Here is a 14,180-nt window from a genome sequence, read left to right on the forward strand (position 1 = left end):
GTTTGAGTCTCTTCTCTAGTCAATTCATGTTGTCAATGTCAATACACAGTATCTTTTTTGCTTTTATTGTTTCTGAGGTTTGATTGTGTCACACTGCTTACTTAAGTGACTTTATGAATATCCCATTATCTAAAGGTTGAACCGAATGTTGCCTTTTCGTAAAATGGATTTTGATTTTGAAATGGATCTTGTATTATGATTTTTATTGAATCTACTTCCTGATATGACCTTAACAGCATGATAAGGCCAATGAATCTGCCTAATACACTGATCCAATCCAATACTTTAGAAAAATATAATAATAATATATAATAAAGCAAAGAAATTGTACTACACTGGAAAACATATTGTACAACTGCCACTGAGGTGATATTCTTTCAAATTGTTTAACCTTATTTACCCTAAAAGGATGGTGCATATTAGTACCTTAAATGTACACTACCGTTCAAAGGTGTTTTTTGTTTGTTTTTTGTTTAAAAAAGTTTTATTCACTAAGGATGGATTAAATTAATCAAAAGTAACATTAAAGCCAATGTTTCAAATAAATGCTGTTCTTTTGAATTTTCTGTTCATCAAGTTAAAAAAAAACCGACAATGACAATTTCCACAAAAATATTAAGCAGCCCAATGTTTTTGAATATACTGAATTATATTGAATATACCGGTAATAAGAAATGTTTCCTCAAATCAGCATGATTTCTGAATGATCATGTGACACTGAAGACTGGAGTAATGGCTGCTGAAAATAAATCTTTGCATCACAGGAATAAATTACAATTAACATATATTAAAATAGAAAAGGGTTCTGTAATAATATTTATAATTTTACTGTTTTACAGTTTACTTTTGGAGCCTTGGTGAGCATAAGAGACTTCTTTCAAAAACATAAAAAAATCGTACTGACCCCAAAGTTTGAACGGTAGTGTAAATATTACTGGCTTTTAAAAGGGTACAGCCCCAGTGACAGCTAATCTGCATTTATTTCCCCGAGAGTGTAGGATAAACAATAAAAATGGATTCTGAATTAAGAATTAAATGCGCTTGCAGTCACATTGACTTTGACTGTTGTTTGGTACATATTTGTGCTCTATGTTCTATTGCCCTCTGGTGTTTAACGCAAGCAATACAGCGAATTTTGTTCATTGTTGTTGAATCTCTGTGAGCAAATGCTCACTAACGTTAATAAAATATGTCCCACAGCTTTTGCTTTATGAGAAGAACTGGCTGAACCGTTGGAAGACCTCTGTTCTTCATGAAGGAGAGGGAAACATAACCAATGTGAAATGGAGAGGCAACCTCATTGCCTGGGCAAACAATGTGGTACAATCAGATTTAGACACATTATAAATATTAATTAAGATGCCTTACTAGTCATGATTTTATCTAAAATGTACTTGATGTGTGTCAGGGTGTGAAAATCTATGACATCGGCAGTAAACAGCGCATCACTAATGTGTTGCGGGACAACACCAGTCTAAGGCCGGATATGTATCCCTGCAGTCTTTGCTGGAAAGGCAATACCACACTGATCATCGGCTGGGGCTCTTCTGTTAAGGTGTGTGTTCAGAGCAACTACAGAGCAAGTATTTTAATAATAGTAAATTTGATAATGTTGTTTGGTTCATTTGTTTTTCTCAGATATGTGCTGTTAAAGAGCGTGACCCAACAGAGATGAGAGATCTACCCAGTCGCTACGTTGAGATTGGTACTGAAGCAACAGCCATACACATAACATCATCATTAAGTTTAAATGGGTCATATGATGCTTTTTAATGTTTTCCTTTACCTTTAGTGTGTAATGTATCTGTTTGTGCATCTATACGATCTGCAAAGGTGCAAAGCTCATAGTCTCCCACAAAGAAAAACGGATGAAATTAGGAATTAGAGGTTAAGATTTATTTATAAAGCTGTTCCGGAGCAATACAACCCAAAAGTTAGTGCATTTTATCTGATTATCTGTGTGTTTACAATTGCTTAAAGGAATAGTTCACTTAAAAAGGAAAATTCTGTCATCATTTACTCTGTTTCAAACCTGTATGAATTTCTTTTTTCTGCTGAACACAAAAGAAGTCATTTTGAAGAATGTCGGTAACCAAACTGTTGATGGACCCCACTGACTTCCATAGTATTTTTTTTTTTTCCTACTATGGAAGTCAATGGGGGTCCATCAACTGTCCGGTTAAATGATGACAGAATTTTCATTTTTAAGTGAACTATTCCTTTAAAGCCTCGAAAGCTGAAGCTCGTGATTATGGTATGAGGCGTTACATTTCTGACACGCTTGAAGTGTTTGACCAATCAGAACACTGAGCTTTTTGGAAGGAGGGGCTTTGTAGAAATGAGTGTGTTTCAGACAGACTGGGAATAGAGGAGCTGCAGTAATGTACAGTATGTGGAAAAAAAGATTTTTTTAAAACATTAAAGCATGTTAACCTATTTCACCTAATAAACAAATTAAAAATGGCATCATTTAAAATGGCATCATATGATCCCTTTAAAGGGACAGTTTATCCAAAACTTAAAATTCTGTCATCAATTAACTCACTCTCAAGTTGTACAATAGCATAACTTTATGATTTTTAATTTTTTTGTTGGTTTCTCTGATTTCTTTCAGTGTCAGCATTTGAGACTGAGTTCTTCATTAGTGGACTGGCGCCTTTAGCAGATCAGCTGGTCACTCTGTACTATGTCAAAGAAAACACTGAGGACATGGTAATTTTACCCACTCTCACCACCAGTGTACCTGAATAAGTCTGCTTTTTAGATGTAGTATCCAAACTGTTCCAGAATATCCTTTAGATCAGTGGTTCTCAACTTTGGGGCTGAATCCTATTAGGGGCTTCATCAAATGTCCAAGGGGACCCGAAGATGGAGAAGCTGCTAACTGCAGAACCAATCGGTGGACCTAATGGGCGGAGCTTGAAAGTCGAGTCACACCCTAACCATAACATTATGCCTAAACATAATCAAGTGGTGCGCACTGCAGAGCCAAATGACGTCCAGCTCCTCCTCTCTGGATGTAATGGGTGGAGTTACGTTTAGAGATAGGGTTATGGGTAGGGTTTGGGTGTGGTTGGGCGTCCAGCAAGAGGGAGCTTGATGTCATGCTCTGCCTACAGTATAGAGTGGTATGACGTCACTTTGTAGGCCAACTGTCAGTTAGCATCACACTGGTTTCCTCGAGAAAAACCCAACAGAATCTTCCAATAGGCTTTTGGATTATCGCAAAAAACAAGCTGTGTTTAACAAAAGTGTATGATACTTCCACGTTTTGTCCATCAAGATAATTATCACAGATGAACACAACTTTTAGGAATTTTGAAGTAAAAAGCTTAAGGTTCTAGACTTCGACGACACCATCACCAAACTTCCGACAACTCTTTCAGTTTTTTTATCTAAAAACATTTTCCCAGAACATTTGAGTTAGAATAGTTTATAAGAGCATGATGCTGTAAAAGCGGACTGAGTTTACCTTTTCGGCGTGATGACGTTTAATCTCGACAGCCTCTGTAGTCCCATTTAGCCGCTTGTTAGCAACCGCCTTTTTCAAGACGCGTTACAGCTTCAAAAAATCACGAGTGGGGTAATACTGATGTATTTTATGTCACAGAATAAAACGTGCAAGTGTCTTGAGCTTGTGTTCACCACAGACCTTATTTCAGCCATTTAACCCAAACCCCATTCAAAAAACCCATTGACTTCGGGACGATGGAACCGGAATGATAACTCGCTTCTGCGTTTTGGCCTACAAAGTGATGTCATAGCTGCACCACTCTATTGGCTCCTCAGAGAGTAGCCTCTCAATACAACTACGTCAAGCTCCACCTATTAGGTACACAGAGGTAGAGATGGACATCATTTGGCTCTGCATTGAGCAAGATGACTTAAAATGATTTCAAATAAGACAAAACAAGTTAAAATTCAAGATGTAGGCTTACAACAGTTTTATTTTAATTCGTTCTCTCAACACGTTTGTTAAAGAACCAGGACTCTCACGGTCTTGGAAAACCTGGATATATGAAAATATATGAAAAAGTTATTAAAATTTTAAGTCATGGAATGTTTTATAATAAATATGAATTGAAATAAAAATATGCATTTATCTATTAGGTTATGTTAAGCTTGAAATTATTGGGTAGAAATGACTATTTGTCAATATATTTTTTTTCAAAAATCCCAGTTATCATGTATTAATATATTAATAAATGTAATTGTGTTTGTGACAGGAGGAAGAGTTCAGAACACGGCCTCGTTTAGACATCATCCAGCCGTTACCCGAGGGCTGTGAGGAGATCTCATCTGACGCTCTCACTGTACGCAACTTCCAGGAGAACCAGTGCAGGGACTACAGGCTCGGTATGATGAAGACAACGAATAAACTGGAATACCATAATGATGCAGAAACATACAAATCACATTCAATCCACAGTTTAATCAATTCAATTCCCATTTTTGATATAATCGTTTCCAGAACACTCAGAGGGAGAGTCTCTATTCTATATCATCAGTCCTAAAGACATTGTAGTGGCTAAAGAAAGAGACCAGGATGACCACATCGACTGGCTTCTGGAGAAGAAGAAATATGAGGTACGAGTTCAGGAGTCTAAGGAAGCATTTATATCATAACATTTAAAAAACATCTGAGTTGTACTTTAATGATTTATGATTTGATTTGGATCTTTGTGACAGGAAGCACTGATGGCTGCAGAGATCAGCTTCAAAAACATTAAACGTCATGACGTACAGGTGAAAACAAATAAACCTGATTTGATGCCGTGTCTTTTTTTTTGTATAACACTATCAGAAATCACCATATCTATAACCTGAAATCACAATATGTGTGCTTCCTGTCTGTGCTTTGAGAATAGAAAATTGGAATGGCGTACATCAATCATCTGGTGGAGAGAGGAGATTATGACACGGCTGCCAGGTACAGGACATCAAGACTCTGATTTAATAACCCGTTACCCATTTAAAATAAGAAGAAGCTTTGATGTATGCCCCTTTCTCTCTCTATATTCCTCATTGACAGAAAGTGTCAAAAAGTGCTAGGAAAGAACATGGATCTCTGGGAGAATGAAGTGTACAGGTTCAAAACCATTGGACAGCTGAAAGTGAGTTAAAATTATTTGTCAACCTGCTGACCTTTTATAGTTATAGTAATATAATATCAGTCAGGATAATAATGAATAAAATGGATATAATAAAAACAGTAATAATAATAATTATTATTATTGTGATTATTAGTTATGTACCACAATGACTTTAACAAAGTTAATGCCAAGAGAAATTAACTATTAATATGAAAAGTATATGAATAATATATTAAAACAGAACTTAATTTTTAAGCAATAACATAATATGCCCTTTTTCCCCAAAGACTTTTAGTGTGGTCTTTATTATGATTATGTTGTTATAATAATAATAGTAATAATAATAATAATAATTATTATTATTACAATAATAATCATAATAATTGTTATTGCAGTTATTATTAATAATAGAAATAATAAACAATAATACAAAAATCAGGTTGATGATATTATTATTAGAGGTTCTGAGAAATGAACAATTTATATAAAAATAAATTGAATAATATATTAAATAATTGATTAAAACAGAACTTATTTTTAGACTATTATGTAATATTATGCCATTTATTTTATTTTTTTTACTTTTTTTAAAAACTTTTAGTGTGGTCTTTATTATGATTATGTTATTGTTATAATAATAATTATTATAATTATTGTTATTGCAATTATTATGAATAATATAAATAATAATAAATAATACAAAAAATCAGGTTGATTATATTATTATTATTATTATTATTTACCACACTGACTTTGACAGTTCTGAGAAATTAACTGTTAATATAAAAAAGTAGACGTTTTTACTTTTTTAAGACTTGCAGTGTGGTCTTTATTATGACTATTTTGTTGTTATAATAATAATAATAATACGTGTGGTATTATAATAATAATAATCATTATTATTATTATTATTAATTATCACTTATCAGTTACATACTATACTGATTTTGACAAATGTCTGAGAAATTAATAACATTTTAAGATATACAAATATTAAAATAATAATAATTTGAACCTAAGATGCTTCTTTTCAGCATTTACACATCAACTACCTACTTAATCCATTCTTCTTTCTCTCAGGCCATCAGTCAGTACTTACCAAGAGGAGACCTGCGTCTTCGACCAGCGATTTATGAGATGATCCTTCATGAGTTCCTCAAGACTGATTATGAGGTATGTGTTTTCCATTACATTTCTTGCATTTGCATAAACATGACATTGTAACCTGTTAGATGGACCATAAGATTAAGGTTTCAAAAGGTGAATGCATCACAGCAACATCCTTTACGGAAGCAGGGAAATTCCTTTACTTTTGTTGTTTCTCACACAGGGTTTTGCCACACTGATTCGTGAGTGGCCAGGAGAGCTGTATAACAACATGGCTATAGTTCAGGCAGTGAATGAACACCTGAAGAAGGACCAAACCAACAGCGTTCTCCTCACCACACTGGCTGAGCTGTGAGTGAATGCTGACAATTTATCATCGTGTAATAAAAGCTTGTAACAATTTTGAAGCAGCTCTGCACAAAGTCAGACTGGTCTTATATGTGTGTGTGCAGGTACACATATGATCAGCGTTACGATCGTGCTCTGGAGATCTACCTGAAACTGAGACATAAAGATGTTTACCAGCTCATTCACAAACACAACCTCTTCTCCTCCATCAAGGACAAGATTGTCCTGCTCATGGATTTTGACAAAGAGGCAAAACATCATTTTTTTTTGCTTTTGACCTTATTGAGGACCTTTGTTTTAGAATTTAATACAAGAAACTTGAAATGAAATGTCAAGTGCATAAGTTCAGGAAGTTATGGATTGTTTTGCTGATATATATATTATAGATGACTTTGGAAGAATGTGATTTATAGTCACAGTGATGTGTCTGAAGGATACATCCGCCTCTTTGTTCTCTCTATTTCTTTTTCTTTTCTTTTTTTTTCAGAAAGCTGTTGACATGCTGCTGGATAATGAAGATAAAATATCGGTGAGTTCAGTGCAGTGGCTTCTCTCTTCTGATTAAACCCTCTCAAACGAACATCTGTGTGTTTCTCTCCCTCAGATCGACAAAGTGGTGGAGGAATTAAAAGACAGACCTGAGCTGTTACATGTGGTACGCTGAATATGAGCTGTTTTAATCGTGCAGATGTGTATGAAGGATCCATAATACAATACAGTATTTGCAGTAGTCAACTTTGGATGCTTAACTTCCTTTACGCCTGGTTCTCTTCCAGTATTTGCACAAGCTGTTTAAGCGAGACCACCATAAGGGGCAGAAGTACCATGAGAGGCAGATCAGTTTGTATGCTGAGTTTGACCGACCCAACCTACTGCCCTTCCTCAGAGAAAGCATGCACTGCCCGCTGGAGAAGGTCATTTATTATATACGAAAATCATTATATACAGTGGCTTCTCCTACTTTTCTAAGTGGTATTTAGTGCCAGTTTATCAGGAAGTGACAATTTGGTTCTCTTCGACTCACTGGATGGAAATGGTGTTTTATTGCAATAATCCCATTTTGAGCTAAGTTAAATTCGCAGCTTTGGATGAAAACGTGTGGACTGAAGATTGGAGTAATGATGCTGAAAATTCAGCTTTCATCACAGGAATAAAGTACATATTTCACAATATTATTGTTTTTTACTGTATTTTTAACATGAACAATACAAATCTTACCGCCCCCTACTGTAGTTACTGTAGTGTATGTTTTTGAAAAACTTTTATACAACATTCATTAAAAAATAATAATTACTTGAATTAAATGTGGAAATAAATTGTTCAACCATCAAATAAAAGGTTAAAATAACATATTTTAGGTTCAATTAACATATCATGTTTTAGTCATAAGATACTGACTTACTGACAAAGTTTGGAAACATTAATATTTTTTAATGTTTTTAAAAGTAGTCTCTTAATCTCACCAAGGCTACATTTATTAAATAAATAAAAAAATACAGTAAAAACATTAATACTGTGAAATATTATTACAATTTCTGTTAACTGGTTTCTGTTGTAATATATTTTAAAAGGTAATTTATTCCTGTGAATTTCAGGAGCCATTACTCCAGTCTTCAATGTCACATGATCTTTCAGAAATCATTATAAGATAATTTCTTATTATCAATGTTGAAAACAGTTAGTTTGATTTTTTTTTAATCATTATGCAATGCCATTCAAAAGTTTGGGGTAAGATAGATTTAAAAAAGACAAAAAAGGAAAATAAATGAATACAATTTTTTGCAAAGGCATATTAAATTGATTTAAAAAAAGACAGTAAACACATTTATGAAATTAATAAATATTACAAAAAAGTTATATTTATAATAAATGCTGTTCTTTTGAATGCAACACTGCCATTGTCCCAGTACATTTGTTCAGGTGAAGTCCAACTATATCCTTTAAACATTCTTTAAACAGTTGCTCTGTGTCGTCTGTTTCAGGCTTTGGAAATCTGTCAGCAGAGGCACTTTGTAGAAGAGACGGTCTTCCTGCTCAGTGAGTTCTGAATCACTCATCTGTGCATTTCTCTCATAGAAATTGAACGCATGTTATAGTTTTTTTACACTGCAAGTGTGATCCAATGCAACAGAGTAGTCACTAAGTGTAAAATTTCAATGAGTTTGAATAAAACATTTTCAACTGGCTGTAGTGCTTCATACATTTGATGGTTTCTCCTCTCAGGTCGAATGGGAAACTGCAGACGTGCCCTACAGATGATCATGGAGGAGCTGGCGGATGTGGACAAGGCCATCGAGTTTGCCAAAGAGCAGGATGACCGAGAACTCTGGGAGGATCTCATCTCTTACTCTATAGACAAACCACGTACGAGAACCCAATCTACACTAGTTCTCTCTGCTTCCTGATGCATGTTTGAGACTACAGGAATGATTTTTCTCTTATGTGTTCTTCCCTCTAGCGTTTATCACGGGCCTCTTGAATAACATCGGAACCCATGTGGACCCCATCCTGCTCATTCACCGCATTAAAGAAGGGATGGAGATTCCTAACCTCAGAGACTCTCTGGTCAAAATCCTACAGGACTACAATCTACAGGTGTGCTGAAACCAACATGTCGTTCAGGCTAGAGTGCAATTATAACTAGATACATCGTTTTGTGTTCATGGGATTTGTCCTGCAGATCTTACTGAGAGAGGGCTGCAAGAAGATCCTGGTGGCCGATTCGCTGTCTCTTCTACAGAGGATGCACAGGACACAGAAGAGAGGAGTGCGGGTGGATGGTAATCAAACGTTTTGTCTTCCAGTCAACTAGGACAAAATCACTCAAATAAGACATTTTCGCTAGAAATGCTACAAAAAAATCTTTCTTTCATTTCTCATAGAGGAAAATATCTGTGAATCCTGCCACACTCCTATTCTACCACCAGGTATGCCTTGATTACTTTTTATGTGTCTGTATACATAAATGCAGTTAAAAAAAATACATGTATAAGACTATTATATTTATTTCTTTTTCTTTTATTTACTCACATATACTTATATACAGGGCTTGCCAAGACAAGACTGACATTATTTTGTGTGTATTTTACTGTTTAAGTGCAATAAGCAGCGAAACAGAACTAAATTTAGTACTGAGAGGCAGCTTTATGCTGGCGCACTTTGGGTGTGAGCACAAAATCTGCTGGAATGAGTAAAATAATGCACAATCCCATGCCAAAATTCAAGCCCTGTAACACCAACAATATTCATCCGGAGCAAATGAAACGAGTGAGTGAGGGGAGGCGGGTTTGTGTGTCACTCGCTGTCAGAGAGATGAGAGAGTGAGAAAGCACAGCTGGTATCCTGGTTGCGGATAACATAGAAATGAATGAGAAGTGCCGTAAACTGAATCATATTTGTCGTGACTTCTCTTATAAAACAGCTTTTATAAAAATAGATAAATCCAAAACGAATGTTTAAGAATAAACATGTTGAAGATTAGCCGCTGGGCTGTTGATTCAAGTAAATCATTTCCTCACAAAAGCGGTTTATTCGGCGTAGTGAAGCCTCTCCTCCATTGACATCCAGCCTCTTGTCTCCTTCCCTGCTTACCGCAGCGTTTAGCGGGCATTACACTTTTTCGGCTAAGTTTGCTGGCTTGCCTTCAAGTGGCGTTGCCTAAACTCTGCAGGGCTGTGAAGTTTTGCACCCTGTCATAGTGTCATGCTCTCTTATTTGTCATTGTTTGATTTTGCAAAGGGACACATTTCTGTTTAGCCAAAGTGAGCAGAGATGCCTCGCACTTGTGTGAACAGTGCAGATAACTTCGAATAGAGCCCATCAATGCCTGCAGACTATTGCTGGACAATGACATGGGATGCTTCAGTCAATGAATACAAGAGACAAGCCAAGAAGTGGACTAAACTATGTACATAATAGTGTTTTGCCTTTTGTTTCTTAATAAATTTGATGTATATAACCCTTTTGTTGTATTTAAAGCGTTACATAAACAGGACAGGTGACAGGTTCTATCTACACAATATGCATAGATGTACAATGTAAAAACTTAAATATCTTGGAAACAGCAGAGTACACACACACACACACACACACACACATATATATATATATATATATACACATATACAGTACAGGCCAAAAGTTTGGAAACATTACTATTTTTAATGTTTTTGAAAGAAGTTTCTTCTGCTCATCAAGCCTGCATTTATTTGATCAAAAATACAGAAATTTTTTTAATATTGTGATATATTATTACAATTTAAAATAACTGGTTTTCAATTTATTATACTTTCAGTTATCATTTATTTCTTTGATGCAAAGCTGAATTTTCAGGATCATTACTCCAGTCTTCAGTGTCACATGTGACATCCAGTCTATCACATGATCCTTTAGAAATCATTCTAATATTCTGATTTATTATGAGTGTTGGAAACAGTTCTGCTGCCTTATATATTTGATGAATAAAAGGTTAAAAAGAACTGCATTTATTCAAAATAAAAAAATATTTTCTAATAATATAAATCTTCTTTACTATCACTTTTTATCAATTTAACACATCCTTGCTGAATAAAAGTTTTGATTTATTTCAAAAAAAGAAAGAAAAAAGAAAAAAATTACTGACCAGTAGTGTATATTGTTGTTACAAAATATTTCTATTTTTAAAACATTTGCTTCTTTTTTATTATTTTTATTTTTTTACTTTTTATTCATCAAGGTATCCTAAAAAAGTATCACAGGTTATGAAAAAATATTAAGCAGCAGAACTGTTTCCAACTTTGATAATGAATCATCATATTAGAATGATTTCTAAAGGATCATGTGATAGACTGGATGTCACATGTGACACTGAAGACTGGAGTAATGATCCTGAAAATTCAGCTTTGCATCACAGAAATAAATGATAATTTAAAGTATAATAAATTGAAAAACAATTATTTTAAATTGTAATAATATATCACAATATTCAATTTTTTTCTGTATTTTTGATCAAATAAATACAGGCTTGATGAGCAGAAGAAACTTCTTTCAAAAACATTAAAAATAGTAATGTTTCCAAACTTTTGGCCTGTACTGTATATATATATATATATATATATATATATACACTCACCTAAAGGATTATTAGGAACACCTGTTAAATTTCTCATTAATGCAATTATCTAATCAACCAATCACATGGCAGTTGCTTCAATGCATTTAGGGGTGTGGTCCTGGTCAAGACAATCTCAAACTGAATGTCAGAATGGGAAAGAAAGGTGATTTAAGCAATTTTGAGCGTGGCATGGTTGTTGTTGCCAGACGGGCCGGTCTGAATATTTCACAATCTGCTCAGTTACTGGGATTTTCACGCACAACCATTTCTAGGGTTTACAAAGAATGGTGTGAAAAGGGAAAAACATCCAGTATGCGGCAGTCCTGTGGGCGAAAATGCCTTGTTGATGCTAGAGGTCAGAGGAGAATGGGCCGACTGATTCAAGCTGATAGAAGAGCAACTTTGACTGAAATAACCACTCGTTACAACCGAGGTATGCAGCAAAGCATTTGTGAAGCCACAACACGCACAACCTTGAGGCGAATGGGCTACAACAGCAGAAGACCCCACCGGGTACCACTCATCTCCACTACAAATAGGAAAAAGAGGCTACAATTTGCACAAGCTCACCAAAATTGGACAGTTGAAGACTGGAAAAATGTTGCCTGGTCTGATGAGTCTCGATTTCTGTTGAGACATTCAGATGGTAGAGTCAGAATTTGGCGTAAACAGAATAAGAACATGGATCCATCATGCCTTGTTTCCACTGTGCAGGCTGGTGGTGGTGGTGTAATGGTGTGAGGGATGTTTTCTTGGCACACTTTAGGCACCTTAGTGCCAATTGGGCATCGTTTAAATGCCACAGCCTACCTGAGCATTGTTTAAATGCCACAGCCTACCTGAGCATTGTTTCTGACCACCATGTACCCATCCTCTGATGGCTACTTCCAGCAGGATAATGCACCATGTCACAAAGCTCGAATCATTTCAAATTGGTTTCTTGAACATGACAATGAGTTCACTGTACTAAAATGGCCCCCACAGTCACCAGATCTCAACCCAATAGAGCATCTTTGGGATGTGGTGGAACGGGAGCTTCGTGCCCTGGATGTGCATCCCACAAATCTCCATCAACTGCAAGATGCTATCCTATCAATATGGGCCAACATTTCTAAAGAATGCTTTCAGCACCTTGTTGAATCAATGCCACGTAGAATTAAGGCAGTTCTGAAGGCGAAAGGGGGTCAAACACAGTATTAGTATGGTGTTCCTAATAATCCTTTAGGTGAGTGTGTATATATATATATATATATATATATATATATATACATATACATATACATACATACACACACACGCATATATATATATATATATATATATATATATATATATATATATATATATATATATATATATATATATATATATATATATATATATATATATATATATATATTTCATTTCATGTGTGTAATTGTTCAAGAAAGTTGAAAATATTTTTAAGCTGACGATGTGCACAATATATAAAAGTGCAATATACTTTGCCAAATCATCACTTTCATTCCCAAATATTGGGCATCTTTCCACCTCACAAATGTGATGATGCTGACAATGTACTTCACTGTTTCACTGCATAGGAAGTTTTTTTTCTCATTGTGTGACTGACACACTATTTGTTTCAGACACGGCTCAAGCATTTGGTGTGGTGGTGTTTCACTGCAGACACATGTTCCACAAGGAGTGTCTGCCATCCCCAGGAACCGTACGTCTTCTGTCATTTTTTGATGTTAGAATTTTTATAATCCACCTTAAAGGGATAGTTCACCCAAAAATGAACATTTTGTCATTTACTCACCCCCTCATGTCATTCCAAACCTGTATGAGTTTGTGTCTTCTGTTGAACACAAAATAAGATATTTTGAAGAATGTTGGTAACCAGACAGTTGACGGTAGCCATTGAAGGTAATCAATGGCTACCGTCAACTGTTTGATTACCAACATTCTTCAAAATATCTTATTTTGTGTTCAACAGAAGACACAAACTCATACAGGTTTGGAATGACAAATATTTTGGGTGAACTATTCCTTAAATATGTGGCACTATCACAACATTACTCTGTATGTTTGAGCATCCTGACAAGTGATAATAGCATTTAATGATGCTACACTTCACCTTTGAAGCCTTAAAAGTTGAGAAATCTTTACTTTTGCACCATAAAAGTCCATTTTGTGTCCTCTCCGACAGGTTCTAGGAACACAGTATTGCAACATCTGCAGTGCAAAGCGGAGAGGCCCGGGCAGTGGCATACTGGAAATGAAGAAATAATCATTCCTACCACTAGAATTACAGTTAAACATTTACCACACTCATTAGAAACTATTACAAATGCAATCATTAAATGAGCTTCCCTTTAGTAACAGTATTTATTAATCCAAGCTTGTGATCTTCATGTTAGATTGTTTGACAAAAACAGCGCCAATAAAGCACTCCCATAATTCACCTCAGAAGTCTGTTGCAACAATTTTCCAATGAAAAGATATGGTGCATCATATCCTTTTTCATTAAATCTCAAGGTCCACTAAGAAAACTGATTATT

General features: G+C 35.1%; 1 protein-coding gene across 1 annotated transcript in view; it reads left to right on the plus strand.

The window, feature by feature from the left end:
• Positions 1-14,083, plus strand: part of vps41 (VPS41 subunit of HOPS complex) — a 28,248-nt gene extending 14,165 nt beyond the window's left edge. Inside the window, exons 8-29 of the mRNA XM_084102528.1 lie at positions 1,201-1,320; positions 1,409-1,555; positions 1,639-1,705; positions 2,615-2,712; positions 4,227-4,356; positions 4,472-4,587; positions 4,690-4,746; positions 4,869-4,930; positions 5,033-5,114; positions 6,174-6,266; positions 6,424-6,551; positions 6,653-6,797; positions 7,036-7,077; positions 7,153-7,203; positions 7,325-7,462; positions 8,531-8,585; positions 8,772-8,912; positions 9,007-9,143; positions 9,229-9,328; positions 9,431-9,475; positions 13,266-13,345; positions 13,829-14,083. Coding sequence (XP_083958654.1) covers positions 1,201-1,320; positions 1,409-1,555; positions 1,639-1,705; positions 2,615-2,712; positions 4,227-4,356; positions 4,472-4,587; positions 4,690-4,746; positions 4,869-4,930; positions 5,033-5,114; positions 6,174-6,266; positions 6,424-6,551; positions 6,653-6,797; positions 7,036-7,077; positions 7,153-7,203; positions 7,325-7,462; positions 8,531-8,585; positions 8,772-8,912; positions 9,007-9,143; positions 9,229-9,328; positions 9,431-9,475; positions 13,266-13,345; positions 13,829-13,909 — 2,115 coding nt within the window. The 3' untranslated portion in view covers positions 13,910-14,083. The remainder of the gene's footprint in view (positions 1-1,200; positions 1,321-1,408; positions 1,556-1,638; positions 1,706-2,614; positions 2,713-4,226; positions 4,357-4,471; positions 4,588-4,689; positions 4,747-4,868; positions 4,931-5,032; positions 5,115-6,173; positions 6,267-6,423; positions 6,552-6,652; positions 6,798-7,035; positions 7,078-7,152; positions 7,204-7,324; positions 7,463-8,530; positions 8,586-8,771; positions 8,913-9,006; positions 9,144-9,228; positions 9,329-9,430; positions 9,476-13,265; positions 13,346-13,828) is intronic.
• Positions 14,084-14,180: the final 97 nt, after the last annotated feature.

Source organism: Abramis brama, assembly GCF_963993115.1.
Source record: "Abramis brama genome assembly, chromosome: 24".
NCBI classification, from domain to species: domain Eukaryota; kingdom Metazoa; phylum Chordata; class Actinopteri; order Cypriniformes; family Leuciscidae; genus Abramis; species Abramis brama.